Source organism: Sinocyclocheilus rhinocerous, unplaced genomic scaffold, assembly GCF_001515625.1.
Source record: "Sinocyclocheilus rhinocerous isolate Xijiao unplaced genomic scaffold, SAMN03320098_v1.1 scaffold4219, whole genome shotgun sequence".
NCBI lineage: Eukaryota > Metazoa > Chordata > Actinopteri > Cypriniformes > Cyprinidae > Sinocyclocheilus > Sinocyclocheilus rhinocerous.
In genome coordinates this window covers 157299-173678 of record NW_015644620.1, presented here as the reverse complement: position 1 = coordinate 173678, position 16380 = coordinate 157299, and the positions used below count along the sequence as shown (strand labels likewise).

At 32.4% G+C, this 16380-nt stretch overlaps 2 protein-coding genes across 3 annotated transcripts in view; both read left to right on the top strand.

Moving 5' to 3' along the window:
* The window catches only part of acsl1b (acyl-CoA synthetase long chain family member 1b), a 25516-nt gene extending 16782 nt beyond the window's left edge, over positions 1-8734 (top strand). For both annotated transcript variants that reach the window (XM_016576200.1, XM_016576199.1), the window contains exons 8-21: positions 1390-1422; positions 1549-1600; positions 1867-1940; positions 2761-2838; positions 2971-3105; positions 3998-4132; positions 4252-4347; positions 4446-4518; positions 4601-4689; positions 5849-5965; positions 6990-7133; positions 7212-7313; positions 7460-7531; positions 8131-8734. In XM_016576200.1, the coding sequence (XP_016431686.1) occupies positions 1390-1422; positions 1549-1600; positions 1867-1940; positions 2761-2838; positions 2971-3105; positions 3998-4132; positions 4252-4347; positions 4446-4518; positions 4601-4689; positions 5849-5965; positions 6990-7133; positions 7212-7313; positions 7460-7531; positions 8131-8271 (1341 nt within the window). In that variant the 3' untranslated portion in view covers positions 8272-8734. The remainder of the gene's footprint in view (positions 1-1389; positions 1423-1548; positions 1601-1866; positions 1941-2760; positions 2839-2970; positions 3106-3997; positions 4133-4251; positions 4348-4445; positions 4519-4600; positions 4690-5848; positions 5966-6989; positions 7134-7211; positions 7314-7459; positions 7532-8130) is intronic.
* Positions 8735-11047: 2313 nt separating this feature from the next.
* Positions 11048-16380, top strand: part of LOC107758467 (pre-mRNA-splicing factor RBM22-like) — a 12513-nt gene continuing 7180 nt past the window's right edge. The window contains exons 1-6 of the mRNA XM_016576195.1: positions 11048-11114; positions 13152-13205; positions 13354-13383; positions 13483-13615; positions 15607-15707; positions 15818-15990. Coding sequence (XP_016431681.1) covers positions 11061-11114; positions 13152-13205; positions 13354-13383; positions 13483-13615; positions 15607-15707; positions 15818-15990 — 545 coding nt within the window. The 5' untranslated portion in view covers positions 11048-11060. The remainder of the gene's footprint in view (positions 11115-13151; positions 13206-13353; positions 13384-13482; positions 13616-15606; positions 15708-15817; positions 15991-16380) is intronic.

The window sequence follows — 16380 nt, the reverse complement described above, 5'->3', positions numbered from 1 at the left end:
TTGCTCGGGCCCCGGGGCTTCAGCCCCGCCTAGCCCAATGGTTAATGCGGCCCTGAGTATAGCACGATTTTCTGCTTCTATTTGTCGACAGAAATACGGGACACACAGGCCTATGATAACTGCTGAAATGTTTGCGGGGCAAATCTGAGATCAGTCTGAGCGCTCATGGCACGCACAGTGCTGTACACCTGCAGGCGCCACTGACTCGGACGGTTGTCGTGGTAATAAACACCGTAAACAGCAACCGTTCGCGTGTCAGCGCTTAATGCGCATATCCTATATGAAAAGCATTTTAGGGGGCCCTTGGCTTTTGGGGGCCCAAGGCGGTCGCCTACCTTTGCCTAATGGGTAAGTCCGCCCCTGCCCTTTTGACGTAAATTCTCAGGAGTATTTCAAATAAATATTTTTCAAAAAAATAATATGAATATTAATCAGTTGATGTTTCAATAATTTAACAACATATTTGCATGGTCTCTGTTCTTTAATGACGGTTACTGGTCACATGACATGCAGGTAAACAAATAAAATATTTGTAAAAATCTATTTAAAATGTAGTATTTTTTTAGTGTTTCATTTTGATTCGTTTTTATTTTATTTATACCAATATAACATTTTTATGGCTTAATTAGGTTGTTGTTTTTTGTGTTTATTTTAATATTATTTATATATTTTAATATACATTTTTATGATTTTAATTGCTTAAGTGTTTTTATTTTGATATTTAATTTAATATTACATTTTATGATTTAAATAATTTTTTGTATTTCTTTTCATTTGTATTTTTTTTTATTTTATTTTTTTATTATTTTAACATTTTAAATTTTAAGTACATTTTAGTTTAATATTATGTTTATTTTAACGTTTTTTATTTGTTTGTATTATTTATTTTAATATTACGTTTTTATGATTACATTTTTAGTAAATTTTTAGCGTAATATTACGTATTTATTTATTTAAATTTTTTTTTAATTGTTTTGACATTTTTATGATTCAATTTGTAGTATTTTTTAATATGATGTATTTTAATACTACATTTTCATGATTTAATTTGCTTAAGCGTTTTTTATTTTTAAATTATTATTATTATTATTATTATTGCTTAAATGATTTATATATGAATTATTTGAATTTTCCATTTTTATTGTTTAATTAGCATTTCATCAGCTCGTGAACCTCCGTTTGGGAAATCCTACTTTACACGATTAACTTTCTGAGTTTGATGTGCTACCTGCTGTGCTATATTGGCTGTGCTTGTGTTTGATTGCTGTCATTCTGCAGTTCAGTCTTTACCGCAAACACAAACCTCATTCACGCCTGCAGTTGCTTCCTCTTTCATTGAGCTTCCTCTGTCTCCATCATTTATTGAAATAAGTTTCCCTTCCTTTACAGAATATCGGCAAGGCTCATCGACAGCATCCTGTGGTTAGTACTGTTGTTTCTTTTTCAGTTTGCCAGTGTGTGTTATATTTTATAACTATAAAAGGTTTGTTTCTGTAAAAAGTCTTTGCATTTATTTATATTCTTAATATTTATTTACTATATTTGCAGCCCCCTCAGCCTGATGACATGGCTATTATTTGTTTTACAAGTGGAACCACAGGTATGATGTTTTTATTGGTTACTTCATTCTAGGCGCTAGTAACGCTAAGATCATGAGAGAATGCATGAATTGATGACGGTGTGTACATTTGCCTTCAATGCAATGTAATGTCCTTTGAATAAAGGTGTCTGCCAAATGTATAAATGTAAATGTCTCTTGTAGCACTCCAAATTCTTGTTTGTAAAATCAATTTGAAAGAGGATTTCAGACGACATGTGAATTGAGTGCCATGATGGACACAACGTTTCTCGTTTGGTTTCTCACAGGAAACCCTAAAGGAGCGATGCTCACCCACAGAAACATAGTGTCTAATTCTTCTGCCTTCATCTACGTCACAAAGGTAAATACAGTCTCAAATAATAGCCCTATAATCACACAACTTCAAATGCATTTAGCAAGCAGAATGCACATTTTCACTTTTTAGGAATATATTTTAGTTGTTTATTTTCATGACAGTTAAGCACATTTAATCCCCACTTCTTAAAGACAAGAAATGCCATATTATTTATATTGTGTAATATTTGTTGAAATTATTATTATTTGCATTTTAATGTTATAATTTATTTTTATAAATAAATTTAAGTGACTAATTAGATCATGTTGTGCATAATTGGTTTATTATTGCAATAGTAATATATTTATTTAATGATTTGTTTAATTTCTATAATTCATAATAAAATAAAAACATTTTTTAATCCGAATAATATTAATCATTTTTTACTATTATTTTATTTTACAGTACAATTTGTAACTATTTTTAATCACTCTTTGGCTGAAACTGAAAAAAAAAAAACGCTTTTTTTTTGGCATTATATTTTCATGACAAAGCACATTTCATCCCCGATTCTTAATACTGTAATGAGAAAAGAATGCTAATTTACATTGTGTAATATGTGTTGAAATAAGTGTATTTTTAATTTGCATTTTAATTTGATAAATTATAATTCAATCATTTATTTTATAATTAAATGTAGTAATTTCTTTTATTGTTACATTCAAAAATATTTTATAATCAATCAATGATTTACCTTTGAACAAAGTGATGCACCAGGGAGACTAGACCTGTAATATGTTACTGTTTTCATAATATTTAGGATAAAAGCATCAGCTAAATGACTAATTAGAGAGATTCACATTTGGTTTCGCCTCTTGTCTTGCAGTCCTCTTGCCCCATTGGTCCTCAGGACGTGCACATCTCCTACCTGCCCCTGGCACACATGTTTGAGAGAGTCGTACAGGTCTGTGCAGGGTGCTTTCAAGTTATTTGAGCTTTTTTTCAATAAACACATTATTTAGGGTGTTAAAATGGTGCATTGCTCGTTACACCTCATGACTGTTCATGTCCACTGACGCTGTTTCCACACTCCCAGGGTGTGATTCTGATGCACGGCGCACGTATCGGATACTTCCAGGGTGACATTCGAATTCTGATGGATGACCTCACGACCCTGAAGCCCACCGTATTTCCTGTGGTTCCTCGTCTGCTGAACCGCATGTTTGACAAGGTGAGCATACATTGATATGTAAGAGCCTGTAAACCTGCGAGTGATCACAGAAACTAGATTAAACCTGCAGCAAACAGGAATGTGTAAATCAGAGGGAAAAAAATGGCTGTGTTTTCAAATACATTTAAAACACATGCGTTTCAGTAAATGCTGCTCCACACGAACGCCAACTCTGCAAGCGCTGTGAGTTTGGGTTGCTTATATTGTGCATTTGAAAATGCAGCACGCACCAATTATCTTCCCAAATTTGTAATGAAAATCGGTTATGAATCTGTTATTAACAAAAGAGAAGCTTTAATCTCTCCCAGCGGTTTCCCGCCAAAATAATAGCTCTATAGTTTAACGTTTGAAAGCAAAGAAATTAAGAGTGCCATCAAAATTAATATTGTATTTTTTTTTTGTCAAATTCAATTGATTAGTTTTAATACTCATTTTATTTAGTAGTACAAATGGTATTATTGCAATTAGATTGTTTTTATAGTTTAATTTAATTTTATGATTCAAATATTAATAATAATAACAATAATTGTATAATAATAATAAATAGCCCCATTTTATAGTACTGTAGATTTAATGCAATTGTAATATATTTATTGATCGATTTCATTTGTATAATTAAAATAATATTAAAATAAAATATTTTGAATAATAATAATACAAATTATAATTTATTGATGTTGTTGTTATTATTATTATTATTATTATTATTATAATTTAAGTCATTTTTTTATTTTACAGCACAATAGTAGTACTGGATTAGTAATATAGTTCTTTATTGATTTAAAATACAACTTATTTGATATCTTTCACCTCATTCATGTCTTTCCTCTCGTAGTATTTTTATGTGTGAGATGCTCTCGTGTAGTAGTAATGTAGTGAAACCCTCTCGTAGATCTACGGACAGGCCAACAGTCCCCTGAAGAGACACATCCTGGAGTTTGCGTTCAGGAGGAAAGAGAACGAGATGAAGAGCGGGATCATGAGGAGGGACAGTGTTTGGGACAAGATCATCTTCAAGAAAGTCCAGGTGATTATTGACCTGAGAATGTGCTTGCTGTGTCTTTTGTGCTGACTAAAGTAGAAACAGTTGTAGTGTGAAAAGCTGGTATGTTTAGAGTAGTAATGGGTCTCTGCTGCCCCCTGTAGGCCAGTGTTGGAGGTCACGTTCGAATGATGTTGACTGGAGCGGCACCCATTTCAGCACCTGTTCTCACCTTCCTGCGAGCTGCATTGGGCTGCCAGGTACAGTTTGATTACTTAAACGCATACATTTAGACATATTTCACCATATTTTATACCATTTTCCTGCTGGTTGTGAAGTAAATGTCTTTTCCTTGCAGTTTTACGAAGGATATGGTCAGACTGAATGCACCGCCGGCAGCACAACTACACTACCAGGAGACTGGACTGCTGGTAACATACACACACACTGATGCATGTGCAATTATTAACACACTTGCATGTTTATGTTGACTGTTTCATGGTGTCGTTGCAGGTCATGTTGGAGCTCCTCTGTCCTGTAATGACATCAAATTAGTGGATGTGGCAGAGATGAACTATTATGCCGCTAAAGGCGAGGGAGAGGTGTGTGTGTGTCCGTGTTGTTTTAATATAAATGAGATACTATTGTAATGATTTAATGTAGTCATATTATTATATGTACAGACCACTAGTGTATCAAAGATTTGGATTGTAATTTTTATTTTATTTGTTTGTAATATATAATTTTAAATATTATTATTATTTTTTACATTTATCCATTAATTCAATTATTCCTTCATTTTTGATATGGATATATATTTGAAAATGTATACATTATACTATAATTTAAATATACTGTATACTTAATTTGTATATTAAGTATACGCTAAATAAGAAGTTTTTTAAATAAAATGTTTTAATATATTGTGGTGGAAAGAGGTAATGTGAGAAATAAATTCAAAATGTTGCAGTTGTATAAAGTTTCTTGTTAATGCTTTGGAAAAGTTGACAAATTATTTTAAAAAAGAGAGACATTATTATAGTTTTTGTTAATATTTTGAGTTAGATTTTATTTTTATATATTCTGTTTTCACTTTAATTTGAAAGTTTATTTATTTTTAAAAACATCTATAGTTTTTATTGTTTTTTATTTATTAGTTTTAGTTTGTGTAGTTTTAGTTATTTTAGTACTAAAAATTAAACTAAAAAAATTGTAGTGTAAAATAGTAATCTAAAATATTAGTTAATAAGGTTTATTTTGTTTAAAATAATATATATATATATAGAAAACATACTTTGGAAGATATATAGTGTCTATTTCACTTATCCTTGTCTTTGACAATGGCATACACCTGTATCATCCTGTACATATGAACATATGAGGGAATAAAAACTCCTTAATCATGTTGAAAACAAACCATTATCAATAACTGTGTCAGTAGGGTTAATAATCACTGCTAAAAGACCCCTAAAGAAATTTGATTTGATTTTTTTTTCCCAGTCCCAAATTATATGATGCAGTGTTTTTTCAGTATTGTTTACATTCTGTTATTGCTTTTGTTAAGATTTGAAATTATATGTTATTCTTATATTTTCAGTTTTCAATTTAATTTGAGCTATTTTGTATTAATTTAAGTTACAAAGATATTATTCATGGTTTTAGTTTTAGTTAACACTAATAACCTTGATGTGTGTGTTGTTAGTTGTGTGTTTGCATTTGGTCTTTCACACATCTGACAAGTTCTTGTGTTGTTTCTGGCAGGTGTGTGTGAGGGGTCCCAATGTTTTTAAGGGGTATCTGAAAGACCCTGAGAAGACGAAGGAAGCTCTTGATGAAGATGGTTGGGTTCACACAGGAGACATTGGCAAGTGGTTGCCGGTAAGAACGGTTTAATAGATAACCCTCGTTCTGTGTTCACAGGCACATTTTATTCTAAGTTAGAAAATTAAGAACATAGATCCACAATTTTGGTGCATTATAAATAAATAAAAAACATGATACAGCTAATTAAGTGCTTACATGTGGAATTTAAACTACCTGAAAGTTTTTTTTTTTAATGTTTTTGAAAGAAGTCTCTTCTACTCATCAAGGCTGCATTTATTTGATCAGAAATACAGTAAAACCTTTAATAATATGAAATATTTTTACAACTTAAAATAACAGTTTTATATTTGAATATATTTAAAAGTGTAATTTATTCATGTGATGCAAAGCTGAATGTTCAGCATCATCACTCCAGTCTTCAGTGTCACATGATCCTTCAGAAATCATTCTAATATGCTGATTTAATACTCAGGAATTTATTATTCATCATTATCATTTATTATTATCAATGCTAAAAAGTTTTTACTGCTTAATATATTTGTGGAAACTGTGAAACAGTTTCAGGATTCTTTGATGTACAGGAAGTTCAAAGAACAGCATTAATTTGAAATGGAAATCTTTTTGTAATATTATAAAAGCCTTTACTGTCACTTTGGATCAAATTTGGATTTAAAAAGTCCTTGCTGAATAAAAGTATTAATTTCTTACAATTTTACTGAGCCCAAACGTTTGAATGGTAATGTATAAATAGATTAAAAAAAACACCCAATCACTGACAAAAAATAGTTTGCATATTACTAATTTTGGATGATTGAACATAATTGTAAAAATGAACTAATTTTCCAACATAGTGTATGCTATATTAAAAAAAAAAACAGTTACTGGTCCTTTTAGCAGAACAGGTTAAATTCATGTAAAATATGCCATTATTTAAATGGACTATATGGAAATATTTTGATAGTTTTCAGTTATTGAAGGAATCAAATTGAATCCTGCCATATTTATATTGTAAGAAGAGAGATGGTGCTCATAAACCTGCACATATACACTCAACCACCACACCATTTTTGTTTTGCAGAATGGCACTCTGAAGATTGTGGACCGTAAGAAGCACATTTTTAAGCTGGCTCAGGGTGAATACATCGCTCCAGAGAAGATCGAGAACATTTACATCAGGAGTGAAGCTGTGGCGCAGACTTTCGTACATGGAGACAGTCTGCAGGTGAGGCGAGAGAGAACAACACACAGATGGAGGCAGAAAAAGTATTTATTATTTATTGTTCTCTCATTTTCTCCACAGGCCTGTCTGGTAGCCATCATTGTGCCTGATCCAGACTTTCTGCCCGGCTGGGCCAAGAAGAGAGGCATAGAGGGCTCATATGAAGAGCTGTGCAAAAATAAGGTAAAGACAGATCTTACATGTGCATTTTGTTCACTTCTACACTTTTCAGAGAGTTGCATGCATTGGTGTATTCGGGTCTTGAATAAAATGTAAGTATCTAACAAACCACAAAGTTTCGTGTGAATAATGTGTCTGTGTGTTTTCAGGAGGTGAAGAAAGCCATTCTGGAGGATATTGTCAAACTGGGTAAAGAAAGTGGCCTGAAGTCTTTTGAACAGGTGAGGTTCGCCTTGATAAAACATTAAAAAAAAGATTAAGGCCTAAATGTAAGATGTATGTATTTTAATTGCTTTTAACATTTCCATTCATTTGGATTATACAGTTTCAACATAAACTAATAAACTTAATGTGTGCTGCATATTTGTCAGTTATACATAAATGAAACTGCTAAGAAACAAGTAAGATTTCTGCACTCCAAACAATCATGGTATAGTTTATTATTAATTTGCATTTGATTTTATTTAAATAATCATATTTTTAAAATGCATTTTTTAAAGGACTTTGAATTATTGTCATTGTGAAAATAATTGCATATATTTATTTAAGAAGTATGAATATGGATAAAATATGTCTAGCTGTGGAACAAGCAATTTTCAGTATCACTATTATATTCTACTATACAGAATATAGTATACAACACTACTATATTCAGTATCATTAAGTTTATCAGTTTATGTGTAATGCAAATGGATGGAAATTGCATATGCAGTTCAAATACATAAATCTTAAATTGAGGACTAAATATTTTTGAGTGCATTGAAATGCATAAAGAAGTGACTTAATAAATAACCGCTTTTTCATCATCTTCACTTCTCAGGTGAAGGACATTGCTCTTCACACCGAGATGTTCTCCATCCAAAACGGCCTCCTGACACCCACCCTGAAAGCCAAGCGCGCTGATCTCAGGAACCACTTCAGGAAGCTGATCGATGAGCTTTACTCCAACATCAAAATGTAAACCAGAGGAAGTGCCTCAGATATTACAGAGTAACAGAGCTGATATGGGTCCCATGACTGAATAGAGCTGGTCCAAAATAAGAGACTTGACAGAGCTTGTTGTCAACTGACATAGCATCAGTTTTATGTGCCTTTCAGAATAAGATTATATTTTAGATCAGCTGTTACTCGAAGCTTCATCACTCCGCTTCAGCTTTAAAGATTCCACCTCAGGAAATCGTCCCTACATTTTGACACCATCATTTTTGCCTTTAACTATTTTAAGAGAAAGGGAAGAGAAATCCAAGAGCAAAAACAAACCTAATGCTGTTATTGAAGACAAAATAATGTTCCTCTTTAATTTAAGCGTATTTTTTTTTCTAATGAGATGATGTAGATAAGCCAAGCATGCTATTCTGCTTAAATTTGCTGAAAATTTACTCCTCCTCAGTCCAAGTTGTAGATGAGTTAGTTTCTTCATAGGAACAGATTTGGAGAAATGTAGCATTACATCACTTGCTCACCAATGGATCCTCGGCAGTGAATGGGTGCCGTCAGAATGAGAGTCCAAACAGCTGATAAAAGCATCACAATAATCCACAAGCAATCCACACCACTCCAGTCCATCAATTAACAAAAGCGAAAAGCTGCATGTTTGTGAGACTCATATGTTCGTGGAGAGACGTCGTGTGAATTATTGTGACGTTTTTATCAGCTGTTTGGACTCTCATTCTGACGGCACCCATTCACTGCAGAGGATCCACTGGTGAGCAAGTGATGTAATGCTACATTTCTCCAAATCTGTTCCTATGAACAAACAAACTCATCTGCATCTTCTATGACCTGAGGGTGAGTAGGTTTTTAGCAAACAATTCCTTTAATATAGCAAAAAAAGTTTGTGGCCTTTATATACAATTTTTAAATTGAACTACTGCTTCAGCGGCGGTGACTGTATCTTGTAATGATCTCACATTGTGTGTGGGAAATATTATATACAGTCTCAGGGAAAAATGTGCCTTATTAATGGACATCAGCTGCATTTGAGTGTTGCTGATGAAAGAGGAAAATGCACACATGAAAAAAAAACTGAGGAAAAAAAATTAACTTAAATGATTTTAGCAAATGGCTGCAATATAACAAAGAGTGAAAAATTTAAGGGGGTCTGAATACTTTCCGTACCCACTGTATATATATATATAAATTTGTACAATAATTTTGTACCGTACCTCACAATCAACATGAAGTGTGAAGCACACACTCCGCACTAGATTTAGAGTGGGAAATATTTCAATATTTTGTCTTCCAGTAGATATTTTAATATTCTGAAGCCTTTTCCTGGACTCTTCATTAACAGGATGTAAATTAAATAAAAAAGGAAAGTTTTGTATTGTAGGAAAATGACTGTTATTGGTCCTTGATTCGAGAAACACCAGAAAAGCGGATTTGTTCAGTTCAATTTTAAATATAATTCTGTATATTTGTATAGAACTTATTTTAAAGCAGCTTTACAAAGAATAGCGCCTTGCAAAATGTCTGTGCAAATGGTTCATAAATCTGTTTTTATGAATGATTTACTCAAATTAGATTTGCTTGTGTTTCATGAATAAGGTCCGTTGAGTTTAAACAGCCTGTATGATTACAGTATGTACCTATATAAGCCATATGCTGTCTATATGATGCTTTCCTCATCTTAAATGTTGACTTTAAGACAGCTTGCATTCTTAGCACAAACAACAACTAATTGTGTTGCTTATTTATGTGAAGGCTTTGAATGGCAGATGTTTTCAGGTGTAATATAATGGATGTGATGTGTCTCATATCATTATGCTGTAACAGCATAGCAGAATACAGGAGCTTGTGTCCTTGTATTTCATTGCTGCTTGCTGCTTCATGTTCATTGTAATTGTGTGTTTATTATGCGCAGGTTGTGTTTATTGTTTATTTTATTCAAGATTTATCTTGTGTGTGAAATTACCTGTAAGCCAAATCAACTGTCATGTGTGTGACAAACAAAAGTGCACTCATAAAATGACTCACTTGTACTCAAATACATTATCGTGACAGTAATGATAAATGTAAATTTTCCATGTAAGAGATGTACATGATTAAAATTAAATATGATTTATGGATGATGAAAAGTTGGTTAAAGCGGTTTTTCTTTCAGGGCTATGAAAATTAAATTGTAGGTTTGTTTCATGTAAATAGTCATGGGACAAAAACCATTTATTTCCAATTTACACGTTCTGTTACAACTGCATAGGAAAGAATCAATTAAAACTCAATCAAATCAATTAAAAAAATATTTTATATTTCTATATATTAAAAATGAGAAAAGACATGCAGTTTATTTATGCAGTTTATTATCCAAGCAGTACAATATACATGTGCTCACTTAGCTTGGATTAAGTGTGCTTCTTCATTAGTTATTTTTAATTTATTTTTTAATAATTATTAGTATTATTATTGCATTTAAATACAAAATTGGGTTAATGTATAGACCAGCACGTCTGTGAGCAAAAAATTGAATTATTTAAAAAGAATGATATAATTCATTCAAATATTTACATGTCCTAAAATAAAAGTTGATACGGTTTAGACACAATTACATGAAATAAATTCCACCCAGTACTCTGTATACAAAATTACGTTATTTATTTTTTAATAAACCATTGATATAAAACATCTGTTTATTTATTTATTTTTGTCAGTTTCATAGTACTTTATTGGTTTTAGTATTACATACAATCTTGTCCCAAGAACAGCTTTGTAAAGAGGATGCGTGACGTCGTGACGTCGTTTCGTGCGTGGATTATGGCGACGTCCCTGGGCTCAAACACCTACAACAGACAGAACTGGGAAGATTCGGTATGTTTTAGTAATTATCAAACTCATAACACACTGCAGACTGCTTCAAAAATGTGTCTGTGTCTTCGCTTATTGAAAGATAGAGATTTTGACGACACATTTTCATCTGACAGTTATGGAAAGTGAGAAATAATTCGCGCACTCTGCTGCTGTATATTGCTGTCTGCTGTGTGTATTAGAATATAAAATAAACCATTAATGAAGTTCACAGAGGCATTTTGATGAATGAAGGTCTTAATATCAGTTTCAAATATTTTTCTACAAATATCTTTACATAAGTGTCAAATATTAGTAATGAGTGTTATGATGCTTTTTGGCATTATCATGGTAAAAGCTTGTTTACTCATTTTTTATTCTCACGTAACCACTTGGCAATGCAAAAAAATATATCAGTTTAGAAGAGAAACAAATCAAATATTAGTAATGAGTGTTATGATGCTTTTTGGCATTATCATGGTAAAAGCTTGTTTACTTATTTTTTATTCTCACGTAACCACTTGGCAATGCAAAAAAAATATATCAGTTTAGAAGAGAAACAATCAAACAAACAAAAACGTCAAAAAGCTTATCAAAAATCTATAAAATGTCAAAAAGAAGGTCACGCCACGAATGTCACTCATTGTGATTCAACAAACTGCTAATTTAATTGTTAATGTTAGTTATTAAAGCCAATGTGCATTTCATGTTTGGGATGTCTAAGAAGGCTTTATATATCCCATTCGTCTCTGTTATTTATTTTTATCCAGCTGTTCCATTGAATACATCAGAGTGTCTTCATGACATTATTTACAGACAGCTGATTTTAGATGTACCAAATGTCAGCACATGCTGTTCTGTTTAAACATCCAGACAATGGCTTTGTCACGTGTTATGTGACCTGTTATGAGAACTGGCTGCCTTGAATATCCTGCACACTAGAAACTGTTTCAGTGAGACAGGGGTAGCTGCAGGTTGGAGTAATGGGCTTGCCGAAAGGTGATTGCTACAACAGAAACTAACCCCGAACCCTAACCAGTTAGAAAGACCTTTATCCACACCCTACCTTTCGTTTCGCCCTAATCTTTCGCCATGCCCACTGCTCCAGCCTGCAGTTACCCCTACTTGGTTTTAGCAGTGATCAGAAAGTCTGTCCCTTTCTGAGCGATAAAGTCCTAGAGTATCCAGAATGCCAGCACTCGCTCCTTCAGCAGATATCAGTGCTGCTGTGATTGCTAAAACTATCTTTAGCTCCTCTAATGAGGTGAATGACATGGTAGAACTTGTTGAGAGAGCAGTTCAGAGAGATCAGGAATTTATACAGCATCTTAACGCAAGTGTGAAGATACAGCGAAGCACTTATTGCTGGAAATGGGTCAACATTTGACACAATAAAAGCTTATCTGATATAAAAGCTATTTTTAAATGCATGTGCCAAGTCCTTATAAATGTAATATTTGTATTTGCGCTGATTTCATACAGTTTTTGAATGATTTGTATATCAGTTTCAACATTTTGATGTAATTTAGTGATGAAGAAATGAAGAAAAAGTGAGTTTTGCGTACACATTGAATGCACATGACTGTACTCATCTTAATAATTATTTTCAAAAAAGTTTTCAAAAGTATTTTCCATGATAAAAGGTTTTTTTTAACAATTATTTTGACTTTCATTAATGAATATCATCAGGTTATACCACTGGACATTTGAAAGCCTGAGCTCATGCGATAAAAACACTTTATAGGTTGCTTGTCATATGTTTATACAACACAGCCTTTGCCAAATTTTGTTTGTATAGGACTTTTCACAATTCAAATTGATTTATAGAAAGTCATACTGTTATCTCTATAATAGATAATGCTTTAACATAGAGCAAGTTTTACAGCTGGACAAAATGGCCAAATATAACAATGATGTAAAGGTCCTCTGGATTATATCTAGCTATGATATATTTATTATTTTGTCTAGCTGCTAGCAGATATTTTATTTTATTATATTTTATTTTGTCAAAGGCCATTTGTTGTCCTGATTTTCAAGTTTTTGTCTCTTTTTTCACTCCAGGACTTCCCTATTCTCTGTCAAACATGTCTTGGGGAAAATCCATACATTCGCATGGTAAGTGATCTCAGTTTTTAAGTTACCTGCAAAGAGTGAAAGCTTTTTTGTTGTTGCTGTTTTTGTCACTCTTGGGTAATTTAAAAATATCAATGTAAACGTGAAGCTTTTCATTTTATAATTATTTGTTTATATTTTGTTTTTGCAGACTAAGGAAAAGTATGGCAAGGAATGCAAGGTGAGCTCACGATCTGATGTTTGGTTATACAGTAGGCATGTATCTAAAGAATTGTAGCTAGGTGTGTTATTAAATCAAAGTCTTTTAAATGTTTTTCAGATATGTGCACGTCCCTTCACTGTTTTCCGCTGGTGTCCTGGAGTACGGATGCGCTTTAAGAAGACTGAGGTGTGTCAGACCTGCAGTAAGATGAAGAACGTCTGTCAGACATGTTTGCTGGACCTGGAGTACGGTATAAGTTACACACCAGAACCAAAACCAGAAAATCTCTTCCTCTCTACCAGACTACTATTTTTTCAATTCTCAGCCTATTTTCACATGTATGGCTTTAAAGTGCCCCTATTATGGATTTTTGAAAATTACCTTTCATGCAGTGTGTAACATAGCTGTATGTGAATGTAAACAATCTGCAAAGTTTCCCAAAAATCCCATTTCTGTGACGTTAACACGGCACACGTTACCACATTTGCATATTGCCCTCCCATGTACTATGTTCAGTTTGTTTGGACCGGCTTGCTCCTCCGAATCACAACCTGTAAGTATGATTAATAATTGTTGCTTTAATATTCTGTTGAGCGTGCAAAATATGTAGTTTTGTGTGTGTTGTGTTGTGTATACACTCAATGCCGCTGTAAGTCTCCGGCTAACTCACATTATAGTTCTGCTAATCAGCTGTGGGCCTGCTATTGTCTAGAAATGTGTCAATTAACATAGAATTAATAATATAGAATGTCTGTTGTTCTTATTACTTGGAGTCATGATAAAGGATGGAGCAATACATTGGTTTACAAACTGCAGGGATTTATCAGTACTCCATGTCTGTGTTCGGCTAACGCATATACCATTATTGTTTGGGTTTTTCACTACGTTCCGTTTCCGACACGCACTGTACGCAGTAGACCAATCATGACTGCCTGGGTCATCGGACCAATCAGAGCAGAGTAGCCCCACACAAAGGAGGGGTTTGGAAAGTGGAATCTTCGAACTAATCATTTGAGAGTCGAAATAAGGTAAATTTAAATGCATATTATAAGAAAATGAAAGTTTTTTTGACCTTGCTTGCATGTAAACCTGTTGCTGGGGACTCCCAAAACCAAATTATGAACCTTTCAAATAGCATAATAGGGGCACTTTAATATATGCCTTGAAATACATCCTGATTTCAAGATTAGAATTATGGCCAGTGACACAAGAAAATAAAAAAAAGCTAGATGTTTTCTGCTACATATGTGGGTGTTTTACTACATTCAAACAGTGACAAAAAAATTACAGAAAGTTTGTTGGAAAAAAAAACTCATTTTGTGAAGTTATTTTACATTAAATGGAGTTTTTAAACATATTCTTCCACTCCTTAGTAAATTGTATGTTAAATGCTACATTTAACTACTTTTTTTGTCATTAAAACTTAAACTGTACATGCATTTGAAAAATCTTCTTTCTTAATTTGTGGAAGAAAAAAAAAACTGTTGTGATTTAAAATTTATATTTTTAACTAAAAAAATTAGGTAACATTTTTTGCAAATCAACAGAATCAGCATTATCATTTTAGTATAATTTAGATACTATAATAGTTTTTATTAATATTTAGAATTTTTATTTTTATATTTTCATTTTAAAGTAATTTTTAGTAATTTTGTTGTGTTTTGTCATTTTTAGTTTGTTTTTTAATATGTCTGTAGTTTTTGTTATTTTTTATTTCAGTTTTAGTTAAGCTAAATGAAAATAATAAATGTTGAATTGCAATCTAGCTGAAATACATTTTTTTTATGGTTTTAGTTTTAGTTAACTGTAATAACCCTGCATATCAGAGGGTATGTTTGCAATGCCACACTGTCGCACTTTATATAATTTGAAAAATCTTCATTCTTATTTTGTGAAAAAACTATGTAATGAAAAGTTTTTATTGATATTTTTGAACTCAAAAAATATTATATTAGACCTTTTTTTGCAAATCTGTGGCTGTGTAATTCATTAAATTATAAAAAAGAAACATTACAATAAATAATTTTAAAATAAAAACAATCAAAATAATTAAAAAAAGATTATTAATAAATGAAATTAAATAAATTATTATTTTTTTGTTTACCTGCACATGCAAATGTGTTGTTAAATTATCAAAATATTAAGTTAAAATCTTACTCTAAGTAAATATTTCACATTAAAGTAGTTTGACTGACAGAACAGTTTGCGAATAATGGCCTTAAGTAATGTTTGTGTTTACAGGTCTTCCAATCCAGGTCAGAGACACGGGCATGTCCATCAAAGATGACATGCCGAGGTCTGACGTGAACAAGGAATATTACACTCAGAACATGGAGAGAGAGGTGACATTTAATACAAATATTACATCTAAGAAATCCAATGCCTGAAAAAAGAAAAATGTAAAATTGTAGCATGTGCTTTATGTAATCTCTTGGTTTGCTGTCTGTGTCAGATCCAAAACTCAGACGGTACCAGACTGGTAGGGATGCTGGGTAAAGCACAGAACCCCAGTGACATGCTGCTGAAGCTGGCGCGACCCACGCCATACTACAAACGCAACAGACCCCATATCTGCTCCTTCTGGGTGAAGGGAGAGTGTAAGAGAGGAGAGGAGTGTCCCTACAGGTCAATTTGACTTTTCAGTTTGAGTATTTTAAGAGGGTTAAATCATTCACTTATAATGTCAGTACATTTTTTTTTCTAAGTGCTATGAAAGAAGGCAAGTATCCCAGATTCCAATATGAATACTGATATTTAAATCAATTTATGGGCATGAAATGAGTAAATATAGCCGTAACATTTGGGCCATTGTTTTTAATAGGTCTAAACTGTTATAGAATATTAAAAAATATTATAAGTTTTAATTTAAGTAAACTTAAAACAGTCTTCACATAAACCCATTATAATGCATTATGCATTCAATACAAACATATTTTAATCAGCAACTTTTTGTTCAATCGACGTTCTTTAGGCTTACTCAGGTTTTATATTTTTCTAATTAAAAAGATGAAAAAA